At 41.0% G+C, this 14,326-nt stretch overlaps 2 protein-coding genes across 13 annotated transcripts in view; both read left to right on the top strand.

The window, feature by feature from the left end:
• Positions 1-6,760, top strand: part of LOC110521469 (AP-3 complex subunit delta-1) — a 43,756-nt gene extending 36,996 nt beyond the window's left edge. For 7 of the 12 annotated variants that reach the window (XM_021599044.3, XM_021599041.3, XM_090231411.1 and 4 more), the window contains 10 exons: positions 780-875; positions 1,138-1,275; positions 1,717-1,764; positions 2,623-2,643; positions 3,051-3,240; positions 3,375-3,463; positions 3,620-3,705; positions 3,886-4,007; positions 4,218-4,297; positions 4,439-6,760. In XM_021599044.3, the coding sequence (XP_021454719.3) occupies positions 780-875; positions 1,138-1,275; positions 1,717-1,764; positions 2,623-2,643; positions 3,051-3,240; positions 3,375-3,463; positions 3,620-3,705; positions 3,886-4,007; positions 4,218-4,297; positions 4,439-4,534 (966 nt within the window). In that variant the 3' untranslated portion in view covers positions 4,535-6,760. The remainder of the gene's footprint in view (positions 1-779; positions 876-1,137; positions 1,276-1,716; positions 1,765-2,622; positions 2,644-3,050; positions 3,241-3,374; positions 3,464-3,619; positions 3,706-3,885; positions 4,008-4,217; positions 4,298-4,438) is intronic. The other 5 variants (XM_090231412.1, XM_021599043.3, XM_090231413.1 and 2 more) reach the window with 1 other exon arrangement.
• Positions 6,761-7,458: 698 nt separating this feature from the next.
• Positions 7,459-14,326, top strand: part of LOC110521470 (ubiquitin-conjugating enzyme E2 R1) — a 40,078-nt gene continuing 33,210 nt past the window's right edge. The window contains exon 1 of the mRNA XM_021599045.3: positions 7,459-8,107. Coding sequence (XP_021454720.2) covers positions 7,928-8,107 — 180 coding nt within the window. The 5' untranslated portion in view covers positions 7,459-7,927. The remainder of the gene's footprint in view (positions 8,108-14,326) is intronic.

Raw genomic sequence — 14,326 nt, 5'->3', positions numbered from 1 at the left:
AGTGTTGGTTCTCTCTGTTTTGGTTTTGCTCGATGTGTCTGTTTCTCGTCAGTGGTGGGGTCACAGTTGTTGTCAAGTGCAGGGGCCTCAGTGTCTGGAATCATGCTGACGGTTCTTGTTGTTCCTATCAAACCAATGCAACAGTAGCACAGCTCTTCATGTGTAGTAGGACTACATATAGACAGTGTTTTTTACTACATACTGAGTGCGTGTGACTGTGCGTGTGACTACATACCCTGTGCTTCTGACTGTGCGTGTGTAACTGCAGAGCAGCTGTTAGACCAGGTGGAAGACTAATGACAACAGTACAGTATTCAGTTTAAAGCCAGACTAGTTCATAAAGTTTAGCTCTGTGACCCCACACTCTCTGTCCTCTGTTCTGAACTACTGTATGGGACTGTTTCAAGCAGAATCTGATCATTAGATATACATTGTTCAGGGGCTCTGCGTGTTGATTTTGTGTTTACACCACACCAACTGTCTGCCCTCAGAAAATAAGCTACTTCTAGCAGTCACCCAAATGTGACTTCACAGTTCACACATCCTGTCAGAACATGTTTCTGTATTTCTGTTTTTTGAGTCGATTATTGTTCCATTTAAGTACAGTGAAGGGATGCTATCGACAATGGGTCCAACTTCAAAACAACAAACAAATTACGACTAACCCAAACTACTACTACCTGTACTTGTATATGATCAATAAATGACAGCGTGTTGTATGTCAATAATCCTCCTAAATGTGTCCATACTCATTTTGAGGGCTGTGTGTGTGGTGACAGGAGGCCGCAGCAGTAACAGACGATCCCCCTGCCTCCACTCCTGACGCTGGGTCTGGTGTGGCTGCCGTGGTCCCAGACTCTGAGCCTGAAGAGACTGTGAGTCACTCCACTTTACTGATGATGTCAGAATCACGAGACAGAAATCTCAGCTGTTACTCATTTTTATTTTATATTTTTATAAACCTTACAAAACATACACATACAAACGACAGCATCATTCATTACTAAGGATTCTACATTAAAGACTAGCGCAACAGGATACTGTATTTTGACAGATCTTGTCTGAGCACAGAAACTCTCCCTCCCTCTTTCTGAATAGACTGCCCTTCACACCATCCCCTGCTTGTTTCCCTCTCAGAAATCCTCCAAGCACAAGAAGAAGAAGCAGAAAAAGGAGAAGGACAAGAAAAAGAAGCACCATCATCATCACCATAGCGATGGAGCCAGAGAGGAGTCTGTGCAGAACGGCACGGTGGAGGACGAGGAGCCTCTGCCAGTCAGTAAACAATCACCTTTTAGGCTGTCCACTCAGTCCAATCCCTGTCCACTGGACGTTCCAGTCATAAATCAAATCTAATTAAACTTTATCTGTCACATGCACCGAATACGAGTGTAGACCTTACTGTGAAATGCTTACTTACAAGTCCTTAACCAACAGTGCAGTTCAAGAAGAGTAAAGAAAATATTTACCAAATAAACTAAAGTAAAAAAGTAACACAATAACAAGGTGTGTGGGGGTACAGGTTAGTTGTGCCTCCACAATACTGTCCATATAAAACTTCCCTACCTTCACCCATTGATTTGACACAAGTATGTCAAGTATGCAGTGTTAATACACTCCCTATCTCAAATAGCATATATACATAGTCCAGACCTGGGTGTAGTTCCCTTGTTTGCATATTGAGTGAGAACTGACCAGGCTCTTCTCTCTTTACAGCCCATGTCCAATTACGCCCTGCTGGCTGAGAACTCCTACATCAAGATGGTGAGTGGGATGGAGCGAGACGCTTGTGTATCTTCTATAGCCACTCATATTGGAGCTGGGAGGAGTCGTACCATTGAGAGAGATAGAGATATATATATATATATATTTCAGACCCCTTCCCTTTTTCCACATTTTGTTACGTTACAGCCGTATTCTAAAATGGATTTAAAAAATCAATCTACACACAATACCCCATCATGACAAAGCAAAAACAGGTTTTTAGAAATATTTGCACATTTTATTAAAATTAAAAACAGAAATACCTTAGTCAGTCCCTTTGCTATGAGACTCAAAATTGAGCTCAGGTGCATCCTGTTTCTATTGATCATACTTGAGATGTTTCTACAACTTGATTGGAGTCCACCTGTGGTAAATTCAATTGACTGGACATGATTTGGAAAGGCATACACCTGTCTATGAAAATGTCCCACAGTTGACAGTGCATGTCAGAGCAAAAACCAAGCCATGAGGTCGAAGGAATTGTCCGTAGAGCTCTGAGACAGGATTGTGTCGAGGCACAGATCCGGGGAAGGGTACCAAAAAATGTCTGCAGCATTGAAGATCCCCAAGAACACAGTGGCCTCCATCATTCTTAAATGGAAGAAGTTTGGAACCACAAAGACTCTTCCTACAGCTGGTTGCCCCGCAAAACTGGGCAATCAGGGAAGAAGGGCTTTGGTCAGAGAGGTGACCAAGAACCTGATGGTCACTCTGACAGAGCTGTGTGTAGATTGATTTTAGAATAAGGCTGTAACGTAAAAATGTGGGAAAAGTCAAGGGGTCTGAATACTTTCCGAATGCACTGTATATACTGTAAGTGGACCCCTCCTTATGCTCCCTATTTTTCTCTCTTTCAAGATGAAGCAGGATGCTGATGAGGTATTGGCTGAAGTTCTATGAACTGCAGGCTATGGGTTTTACAGGAGAATCTTCTAGATGTTCTGTGTGGTTGTGCTTTTTCTCAGACTGTGCCCCCTGGCTTAATCACCCTGTGATAACCAAGCTGTTATGCAGAGATGTCTATATTGGAAAATGTAACCCTGTTATTCACAACACCATAAGCCAGGGGCATCCTCTTTGAGTGTGTGACGTTACGATTCTACTGTCCTATCAGTGCTGTTTCCAGGTTGCTTCATAAAAATCACATGGGATTCGTGTTGGGATTGGAATGGTTGAATCGATTTGCTGGTTTGCATGCAAGTCAATTTGCTGGGCTCCTTGTGTGAACACTGCTGGCTACGGAGTGGGTTGACCTCCGCTTCATCCCTCTCTCTTTCCCTCTTTAGGTGTGTGACATCCAGGGGAACCTGCATGACGGTAGCCAGGTGGTGGTCTCTGTCATCTTTGAAAATAAGTGTGACAGTTTCATCAAGTCCATGGAGTTCAATGTGATGGACTCTCTCAACTCCAAGCTGCAGCGGCCTGAGGGAGCCGGCCCACATGACAGCCTCACCGTGCCCTTCCATCTGCCCCCCGGTGAGGAAGCAGGAGAGACTGGGAGGAGGAAAAAGCTATGGAAACTTGTTGAAATAAGAGCTAAATTCCCATCCAAATATTCCCATTCCCATTTTACATCCAAACAAATCAATTTTTTCTCTCTTGTTCCTCAGGGATCTCGAATGAGGCACGGTTCATCTTCTCAGTGCAGAGCATTGTGATGCCTCAGAAACTGAAGGGAACCCTCACCTTCATAGTCAAGGTGAGTATCTTGCTCTCCACAAAGGCCTCACATTCCCCCACTATCCCTCTTTGACTCTGGGTGCAGTCTATTTCACTGCTCGAGGTTCTACTGACCTTTTTCCTCACTTGTAAAAGTGTATTGTTAACCTTCTGCTGTTATAATGTTCTCACACAGACTGAGGATTCCTCCACTCACGAGAAACTAGACTTTAAACTGCACTTTACCTGCACCTCATACCTGATCACCACTCCCTGCTACAGGTCAGTGCAGCTAGCTGTCCCCAAAGAACCTCATTCTGCTGTTTTAATAATAATGAACGTTACCTAACTGTAGATTTGGAGCTATTGGCTTAGTGTGCTGTGCCCTGATCTGAACTTAGGATTAAACTGCTTGTGAGCTAGTATGTGATGCGTAGTGAATGTGATTGTTGTTGTTTACAGTGACGCGTATGCTAAGCTGTTGGAGTCAGGGGACCTCAAGGGAAGCTCTCTGAAGCTGGAGGGAATCAACCAGCCTTTCCACCATCTACTGGCTAGGATCTGCTTCCACCACCACTTCTCTGGTGGGTACACTGGGACTGGGGAATACAGGGGGAGAAGGCATTGGGAGGTATTAGGTGGAGAGTGGACATATTTATTGAGGTGATTTGTAGTTCACTGTGTCGTCTTGCAGAAATCTCCCTCTTTGAATGAACATTAACATGTGGTAAATAAAGACCTTTTAGATTTTGAGTTGTTTAATGAGCTTACGGTTGTGTTCCTGTCTCAACCAGTGGTGGAGAGGATTGATTCCTGTGCCTCCATGTACAGCAGGTCAATCCAGGGTCACCATGTGTGTCTGCTGGTCAAAACTGTAAGTAGCTCCCTTCCTCCTTGTCAGTCAGGGGGCCAGACATCCAAATATTGGTCTCCATTTTACTCAAATGAGATTTTCTCCTCAGACATCCTTGTAACGTTTGCCCTCTCTGTCTGTCTGTGTCCCTGTCCGTCTCAGGCTGATCAGACCGTGTCTATCGATGCTAAATGTGACGAGCCGGGGCTGCTTAGGAATGTGCTGGATGAGATCAAGCTGACCTTCTCTCAATGCTGATTGTGTCTGACAGCCCCTTGGTGCTCCCCTACCCCCTGCTCAACCCCTCCCTCACTGAAACACATGTAATCATGTTACAAACACTGCGGCTGGCACTCCCAGGTTCACCCTATTAATTAGTCCTCAGAATCACACATTTCCTTGACGCCCCTCTTGCACTCAGAACTGCTATTTCTCCTTCACTGATTTGCTCTATACAAACCCCCTCTGTGCGCTTTTAGTTTCAAACTGGTTTTCCCTGCTCCCCCCTCCACTCTCTCTCTCTCTCATCGTCATTACAGTCTGTGACGGTCATGTAATGTAATCTGACAACTGGTTGAATTGTGTTTTCACTGTCTTGATTTGTTTTTGTTTGTTGCTGTTTTTGTTTTCTGACGTCCGTCTCCGCCTTTCCCCCTGTTGCATTAAACATCAGCGTGTTACTGCTACTCTCCTCTATAGTCCTGTAGAATGTGTGACTTCTTCTGACTGGCCCAAGTTGAAAATGTCATGTCAACTTTAAACTGCTCTGAGCTGACCTCTGAGCTGAAATCCTACCTGACCTGATCTCATGTCTGAAGGAGACTGACCTACCCTCTGGTGTCACTGCTCCATGCTTCAACTATGCTCAGCTTCAGTTTGACCTGTGTCACAGGAACATATCAATCCCTATAATAATTTTAAATGCCTGAGCTGGAAAGTTACACTAAGAGTTTATTGGGAAAAGAGAATGCAGGCGGTTACACTTTGACCAGGTCAGAACTTAGACACGCTGGCACTCCTCGAAAAAGTATGTTTCTGCAACCTTTTCCAAAAGTGAACATTGTCCGGTTTCCTTACTCTGTCTCTTATTATAGACATGGGTAGAAGGGCGTCTTTTTACAATTGTATGATTTATCGCTTTGATTATGCTGTAATCGTGGACGGGTATTGTACTGCTCATCTGCCACTCTCTCTTGCTTCAGACATGTCTACAGTATCTGAAATGAGTGACAAATATAGAACTTGTGGAAAATGAAGGCCTGCTATCACAAATTGCAGCTAGCGCCTCTCATGTGGCTTTGCTATAATAGCAGGCTCTCCATACTTAACTGTTAAAGTTATACTATGTGTTGATAGGCTTAGTTTGAGATCACCTATGGGGATGGAAGGCTATTCTAGTCATAATTCATTCTGGGAGATCAATGGTACTTAGTTGATACATTTTATTTTGAATCAGTATTAACCAATGTGGCTTCTTGTTTACTGTATCTTTCTTGAGAAAGCCAACAAGTTGTCAGTCAAGACGTTTGTCTTTCATATCATCCAAACCTCTTGCGTCTGTGCCACTAACTCTCGCACTATACAATACATCCTACATGTCACTGATACAGTCATAAACCGTTACTTCAGTGTTCTCTTCTCTCAGAACTACCCTGCTGCCACATGTGCATTGGCATAATGATGAACATAAATGGTCATCATTTAAATGGCTTTTTCCTTTCATGACTTGCTCAGAGGTACTTGATGTCTAGTTACACTCAATGCGTCTCACTGCCTGGTCCAGCACAATGTAGTAGCAACTTTAAACTGATCTCATCATGTTTTGTTTGTATTCCAACTTACCCGCATTCCTTTCTTACAAGTGTAGATGAGCCATTCCATGAGTTTCTTCTGCACTGTGTGAGTACAAAGTGAAGAACATACAGGGATGTTATCCACAAAACCATATCCTTCCTGGAAAAGTGCTTTGATTGATTTAAGTTATAGAATGGCAATGAAAAAAATCACTTGTAATCATATGTTGTACTAATTAAAAAGTTCTGTGCAGAGTATTTCATAAAAATGTGTATCTTGCATGATTAGGAAATGTATACTTAAAAATATATATATATTTCCCCTATCCAAGGACACTCACACACATACAAAACTCCCTTGTCATTTCTTGGTTGTCCTTTTCTTTTAATTTTAATTTTTATTTTTATGAAGTGAAAGTTGAATTAATCATGCTACGGTTTTTGATGGTGTTGTATTTTTTAATCTATTATAAGTTCATACAATTCAAATGATATCTTTGAATTATTTAACATCAGGGGAAGGAGGTTCTATTTGGTGTCATGGCGCTGAGAGGAGTAGAAAAGGTCTTGTGATACAGTTCAGAGAAGCTACCCACTGTCTTAATACTTTTTTTCTGGTCAATTAACAGTGATTTTCTTACGGAGTTTGGCTTATGACATTAAAATATATTCTCATTTCTCCTTGTTTGAAGGTCTGGTCCAACTCCTTCATTGTCTATTCTCCAGCTATATGATGTAATATGTTTTAAGAGGGGACTACATGAGCAAGACAAAATTAGTCATATACTATCAACATTCACTTTTAGAACAGAGAAGTCTACCCAAATTGAAATAAAGGCTGAGCTGCTGTAGTCTGTGTTAAGGTGAACCAATAAACTCCCACATATAATTATTTCAGGCTTTTTATTCACATCTTATCACTATATATATGGTGTCTGCGTATCAAACATGCTGTATATTCAAAGGATATGCAAATACTACCTTATCAAGGATATTTAGTTGGCCACCATCTCACTTCAGCATCCACTAGAGTGGCCTTTCTCAAAAACCTGCCTTCCCCAATAACTAATACAGTACTCTGTGTGAAACTGCATATTCTTTCTATGTGTGCAAGTGCCTTTAAATTATAAATGTCAATATAGCCTAAGTGATTTGGAGGCTGTGTGTAGGTACTGTCTAACTTCAATTCCCATATGGAAAGAAATGTAGTTGCAACCACAAAACACTCCCAACATATTTTTTTTGACGAGATTAAAAATATTAACGTATCGGGCTTCATGATCTTGAAGAATTCAATTGCAGACCGAAACAATATTTTAACCTTGCTTAAACTATTAATGCCGAATAAGTGTTGTGCCTTTTCAATAACACCAACTCCCAGAAAGCTTTGCGAGCACTTCACTACTCATGGCATCAAGCTTTGTGGGACCAGCTTGAGCGACTTTAGTGGCGACACCGTGAAGTAGCTACTGTTGTATAATTGAGGAGGGGAGATCCCTACTCAGACAGCCGTTAATTTGTTTGTTTTCTAGTTTGCTTTGACCACTAAAATTTACTTCGAGCAATTCTGTCTTACGGTAAATGAGGATCAACAACAGGGAGTAACTACTGTAGCAAGCTAGCTTTGGGTTTGTGGGTTGGTTGGTTGTCAGCGAGAGGTTTACGCGTTGGTTTGTTCGATCACAGTGGAAGAGAACCGAACACGAACGTAATAACAGACGACATTTTTTGTAGATGTGAGGAAACGTGTGAACAATCAAAAGGTTTCTCAGGGGTTGGTTGTGGTGGAATTAGATAACTACCTTTGTTCTCTAAAAAGGTCTAGATAGGTTTTTGTTTATACAGATCGTCGCGGACTATGGCTCATGGACATCATGTAGCCAGTTCCCAAAAAGCACTCATGTTAGAGATGAAAAGTCTTCAAGATGAGCCAGTTGAAGGGTTCAGGATAACTTTAGTGGACGAGTCGGACTTGTACAACTGGGAAGTTGCAATATTTGGACCCCCAAATACTCACTACGAGGGAGGTTATTTTAAGGTGAGTATGGAATTGCTGAATATTTAAGATGGCCATCAAATCACTCAAATAGTTATCGCAGTTGTTTTGTCCAACCTTGGTTAACCAGAACAAATTGTGCCTGGTCAGTGTTCTCTTGCCCCTGAGTTACAGTAGAACGTCTGTAAATATTATGGCGAGAGTTATATTTTGTCACTTTTGGTTGTGACGTAGCTAACGATTGACAACCAACCTGGCTTAGTTTGAGATGGCCAGATCGAGCAACATGTGACGATCCACAAAACATGTTAACGTTTTCTTGGAAAACTTTGGAGGAAACAGACATTGTCAACTTATCACTGTATTCAGCAGGGCCGGACTACCGCATTTGGGGCCCCGACACCCATCTCCAGTGCCCCCGCCAACACATTTTGTCATGGGGCAGAGAGTAACGTAATGGATATACATCTGCTGATAATGATAAAGATCAAATCGGACTTATTTATATTGTATTTTCTTATATAGTACAATAGTAATGGTGTCTATGTGTTGGCACTAACTGGCTCGTTGGCCAAGGCCTATGGGGTAATTCATGTTTTTTGGATACGCTGAGATAATCATATTTTGTTTATTATGAAGCATTTATGTATCCAAACAAGCACGTAAAGTCTTCATAGTTCATAAAGGTCTGATTAACTGACTGATATTACCCCATAGAATAAAACGTATAAGATCTCGTGAGCCTTTGTTAACCTCAGACCTTATTTTATGTATTTATCCCAAAACCCCATTCTTTCCCCCTTAATTTCCCCCATTGGAATGGCTGAACTAACCAGAGGTAATTTATTTCAGTTTTTTAGAACTAAAGCTGCCGATCTCTATAAGCCATCAAACAGTTCCTTCGTTTTCATAGTTAAGCAATAGCAGCTGGTAGCATTGTCCATCCTGTTTGAAATAGACTAAGTTGGGCTGGGTGACATGGCCAATATATATCACAGTATTTAAAATAAAATGGACCGTTTTTAAATTTGCTTTATGAGTAGTGCATGACCGTACGGTGGTGAATTGAAACACTAAACACAAAACACTTGAGTGAACTGTTGGAATCATGACAATATAATGATTATTTTAATTTATGTAGTTAGAATATAATAGAGAGCGCTTTGAATAGTGTTTGACATGACAACAAATGAAAATTCCAGGGAGGAGTTATTGTGAAAGGGTAGGAACCAACGTGTTAAGTGTTTCCTAGGGGACCCTATAATCTTTGGCTACATTTTAATGTTTTCTTTTAGCTACTTCATGTAGCTTTATTATTCTTGCTTTGTGAATTCCTCATCGTTTTAGAAGAAACTGTGGCACAAACAACATGCTGATTTAGGTCTCCACCATCACTAGTATTAGGCTGTATAGCTAATACTAATATAGCTCTGACTCAGTACATTTATTATCTAGCTAGTGATTAGCATTAGCGGCTAATAAGATTTAGGCCCAACTTAAGAAAAATACAAACTAGCTTTTTGCATATTTTAGAAACAAACTAATCGTGTAATTATAAACATTAGTGGATTTATATTAAGAAGCAAAGTGAACATCATTGTTATCAACATTGTTAAATGTACTGCATTGACCATGCAGACTGAACGCAAGTGTCTTGTGGTCGAGGAACAACAAATGCGCTTCTTGAGTGAAGGGGCGGGGCTAGGTCTATGTGGAAAGCGGCATGGAGAGATGACTCAAGTAGCGAAGTAAACTATAAAAGTCAACGTTACACACAGAGTATCACATTTAACGAAACAAAAATGTAAATACCGTTAAAGAAGGTAAAGTAAAAACCCAAACCGGTTCATGCATCAATACCGGTATATCGTCAAATACAGTATATCGCCCAGCTGTCACTCTAAGCACCTAGAATTATAGCCTAGTCTCAATACCTACATATATTTTCTTATTGATATTTATTGATATTTGGATTGTAAACACTTGAACGATGGCGTGTTTGTTTCTTGTAGACTGAAAATGTGGATTTTTCTCTCACTTAGCATCCAACCTGCAGAGTTTGTTTCTAGTTGCCTTTGCTGAGAGGGACACACAAACTAATCTGTATGTCGATAGTACCCCTAACTCTATGGACTTCCTCTCATCACCATATTTGAACGTTCTAAACAGAGGCTTCAGATTTATACATCCTGTGCGACATCTGGCCCCTTCTATCTGGGGTTGTATCTAACAAGGGTTGTTTACCATTTAGTCTAAAATTTATATCTGGTTGTAGCTACTGTATTATAGTACTAACCAGTGTGGCAGATTTAAATTCAAAAGTAAAAAAAATAACCACAAGTATGAATAACTTACCCAAATTGTCCATACAAACATAATTAAATTGCTCTATTGGAAAACAGGTCTAAAGACAGATACAGGTTGTGAGAAACATTTTCTTTCTCCATTATCTTGTAATCCCTACCCTTATGAAAAAAGATTGCAGTCAGAGTGCAGTATAACTGCATGAATTCTGCAGTGCAACTGCAGTTAAAAGCGCAGTATAACCACGGACAGATGTCGCACAGGATGTATAAATCTGTTTAGAACGTTCAAATATGGTGATGTGGAAGTAAGTGGGATAATAATATAATTCTTTGTCTGATTTCACACATGTACACGTGTGTAAATTGGAAATAATTTTTTTTGCATATCCCTCAGAGAGTTGGGTCACTGCCAGGGTCTGCCATTTCAAACAGTGACTGTGACGCAATTAGGGTTATGTGCCTTGCTCAAAGGCAGATAGGGGATTCGAACTAGCGACCTTTCGGTTACTGACCCAATTCTCTAACCGATAGGCTACCTGCCAGCCACATAAGAGAGAAGATGGAGCTAGATACAACTTTTCTGACATTCTGCAAATTTTCTCATTGATGAAACATTAGATTTCAAAGTTTATTTTCCCTAAACCAGAATCTGTTACGAACGCTGTGCAATAACTTTTGTAGACTTTGCCAAAGTTTCAAAAAATTGTGTTGTTTAGGAGTGCAAGGGTCGATTGAGTTATTGCACACACGCAATTCACAGAGAAGACGTTCCCTAACAGATATATGCAAATGCTTGCTAAAACATGCCAATAGGATCTCGCTAGCTCGTGCTCTGCCCACCTCCTTGCTTGTTCTGCCCACTATACTAAATTTACTCCCATTGGAAATGACGCAGATGAGATATCTTAGGTTAGTTACCAGTATATTTGGTATAACTGCAGTTCAAGTGCAGTACACTGCAGTTATGCTGCAATAACTGAGTCAGCAATACCACAGTTGACTGCAGTCACTAACTTACTGCAGTTTAAGTATTTTTTTTGTGTGTAAGGGTATTGTTTAGCCTGCCAAAGACTGTGTAAAAGAAGGCTCATGTCCTCTGTTTTGCCCGGCAACAGGGGGTGGTATAGCTTACAGAGGGAAGTGCAGTAGGTTAGACCTCTTCATTACTTGCCTAGCTCAGAAAGTACACTGAAGAAAAATATAAAAGCAACATGCATAATTTCTACGATTTGACTAAATTACAGTTCATATAAGGAAATCAGTCTATTAAATATATTTTTTAGGCTCTAATCTATTCATTTCACATGACTGGTAGTACAGATCTGCACCTGTTGGTCACAGATATAAAATAAAAAGTAGGGGTGTTGATCAGAACTAGTCAGTATCTGGTGTGACCCATTTGCCTCATGTAGCATGACACATCTCCTTCAAATCAAAGGTTATTTGTCAAATGCAACAGGTGTATATATACAGTGCCTTGCGAAAGTATTTGGCCCCCTTGAACTTTGCGGCCTTTTGCCACATTTCAGGCTTCAAACAAAGATATAAAACTGTATTTTTTTGTGAAGAATCAACAACAAGTGGGACACAATCATGAAGTGGAACGACATTTATTGAATATTTCAAACTTTTTTAACAAATCAAAAACTGAAAAATTGGGCGTGCAAAATTATTTAGCCCCCTTAAGTTAATACTTTGTAGCGCCACCTTTTGCTGCGATTACAGCTGTAAGTCGCTTGGGGTATGTCTCTATCAGTTTTGCACATCGAGAGACATCAAAAAAAAAATCCCATTCCTCCTTGCAAAACAGCTTGAGCTCAGTGAGGTTGGATGGAGAGCATTTGTGAAGAGCAGTTTTCAGTTCTTTCCACAGATTCTCGATTGGATTCAGGTCTGGACTTTGACTTGGCCATTCTAACACCTGGATATGTTTATTTTTGAACCATTCCATTGTAGATTTTGCTTTATGTTTTGGATCATTGTCTTGTTGGAAGACAAATCTCCGTCCCAGTCTCAGGTCTTTTGCAGACTCCATCAGGTTTTCTTCCAGAATGGTCCTGTATTTGGCTCCATCCATCTTCCCATCAATTTTAACCATCTTCCCTGTCCCTGCTGAAGAAAAGCAGGCCCAAACCATGATGCTGCCACCACCATGTTTGACAGTGGGGATGGTGTGTTCATGGTGATGAGCTGTGTTGCTTTTCCGCCAAACATAACGTTTTGCATTGTTGCCAAAAAGTTCAATTTTGGTTTCATCTGACCAGAGCACCTTCTTCCACATGTTTGGTGTGTCTCCCAGGTGGCTTGTGGCAAACTTTAAACAACACTTTTTATGGATATCTTTAAGAAATGGCTTTCTTCTTGCCACTCTTCCATAAAGGCCAGATTTGTGCAATATACGACGAATATACGATTGTTGTCCTATGGACAGAGTCTCCCACCTCAGCTGTAGATCTCTGCAGTTCATCCAGAGTGATCATGGGCCTCTTGGCTGCATCTCTGATCAGTCTTCTCCTTGTATGAGCTGAAATTTTAGAGGGACGGCCAGGTCTTGGTAGATTTGCAGTGGTCTGATACTCCTTCCATTTCAATATTATCGCTTGCACAGTGCTCCTTGGGATGTTTAAAGCTTGGGAAATCTTTTTGTATCCAAATCCGGCTTTAAACTTCTTCACAACAGTATCTCGGACCTGCCTGGTGTGTTCCTTGTTCTTCATGATGCTCTCTGCGCTTTTAACGGACCTCTGAGACTATCACAGTGCAGGTGCATTTATACGGAGACTTGATTACACACAGGTGGATTGTATTTATCATCATTAGTCATTTAGGTCAACATTGGATCATTCAGAGATCCTCACTGAACTTCTGGAGAGAGTTTGCTGCACTGAAAGTAAAGGGGCTGAATAATTTTGCACGCCCAATTTTTCAGTTTTTGATTTGTTAAAAAAGTTTGAAATATCCAATAAATGTCGTTCTACTTCATGATTGTGTCCCACTTGTTGTTGATTCTTCACAAAAAAATACAGTTTTATATCTTTGTTTGAAGCCTGAAATGTGGCAAAAGGTCGCAAAGTTCAAGGGGGCCGAATACTTTCGCAAGGCACTGTATGTACAACTTTACCGTGAAATGTTTACTTACAAGCCCTTAACCAACAATGCAGTTCAAGAAATAGAGTTAAGAAAATATTGACTAAATAAACTAAATGTACAAATGTATATATAAATGACATAACTATAAGGAGGCCATATACATATATCGCATGGAGTTGGTCAGGCTGTTGAGTGTGACTGTTGTCCCACTCCACTTCAATGGCTGTGCGAAGTTGCTGGATATTGGTGGGAACTGGAACACGCTGTTGTACACGTCGATCCACAGCATCCCAAACATGCTCAATGGATGACATGTCTGTTGAGTATGCAGGCCATGAAAGAACTGGGACATTTTTCAGCTTCCAGGAATTGTGTACAGATCCTTGTGACGTGGGGCCGTTCATTATCATGCTGAAACATGAGGTGATGGCGGCGGATGAATGGCACGACAATCAACCTCAGGATCTCGTTACGTTATCTCTGTACAGTCAAATTGCCATAGATAAAATGCAATTGTGTTCGTTGTCCGTAGCTTATGCAAGCCCATACCATAACCCCACCACGGGGCAGTCTGGTGACAATGTTGACATCACCAAACCGAATTCCCACACAACTCCATACACGCAGTCTGCCATCTACCCTGTACTGTTAAAACCGGGATTCATCTGTGAAGAGCACATATGCCCACTAAAGTCTGTTACGACGCTGAACTGCAGTCAAGTCAAGACCCTGGTAAGGACGATGAGCACGTAGATGAGCTTCACTGAGACGGTTTCTGACAATTTCAGCAGAAATGCTTTGGTTTTGCAAACTCACAGTTTCATCAGACTTCGGATGACTGGTCTCAGACGATCCCGCAGGTGAA

Source organism: Oncorhynchus mykiss, chromosome 4 (genome assembly GCF_057628025.1).
Source record: "Oncorhynchus mykiss isolate SJ-2025 chromosome 4, ASM5762802v1, whole genome shotgun sequence".
In the NCBI taxonomy this organism is placed as follows: Eukaryota; Metazoa; Chordata; class Actinopteri; order Salmoniformes; family Salmonidae; genus Oncorhynchus; species Oncorhynchus mykiss.
The sequence above is the reverse complement of the archived record's forward strand: the minus strand, read 5'-3'. Positions and strand labels throughout refer to the sequence as shown.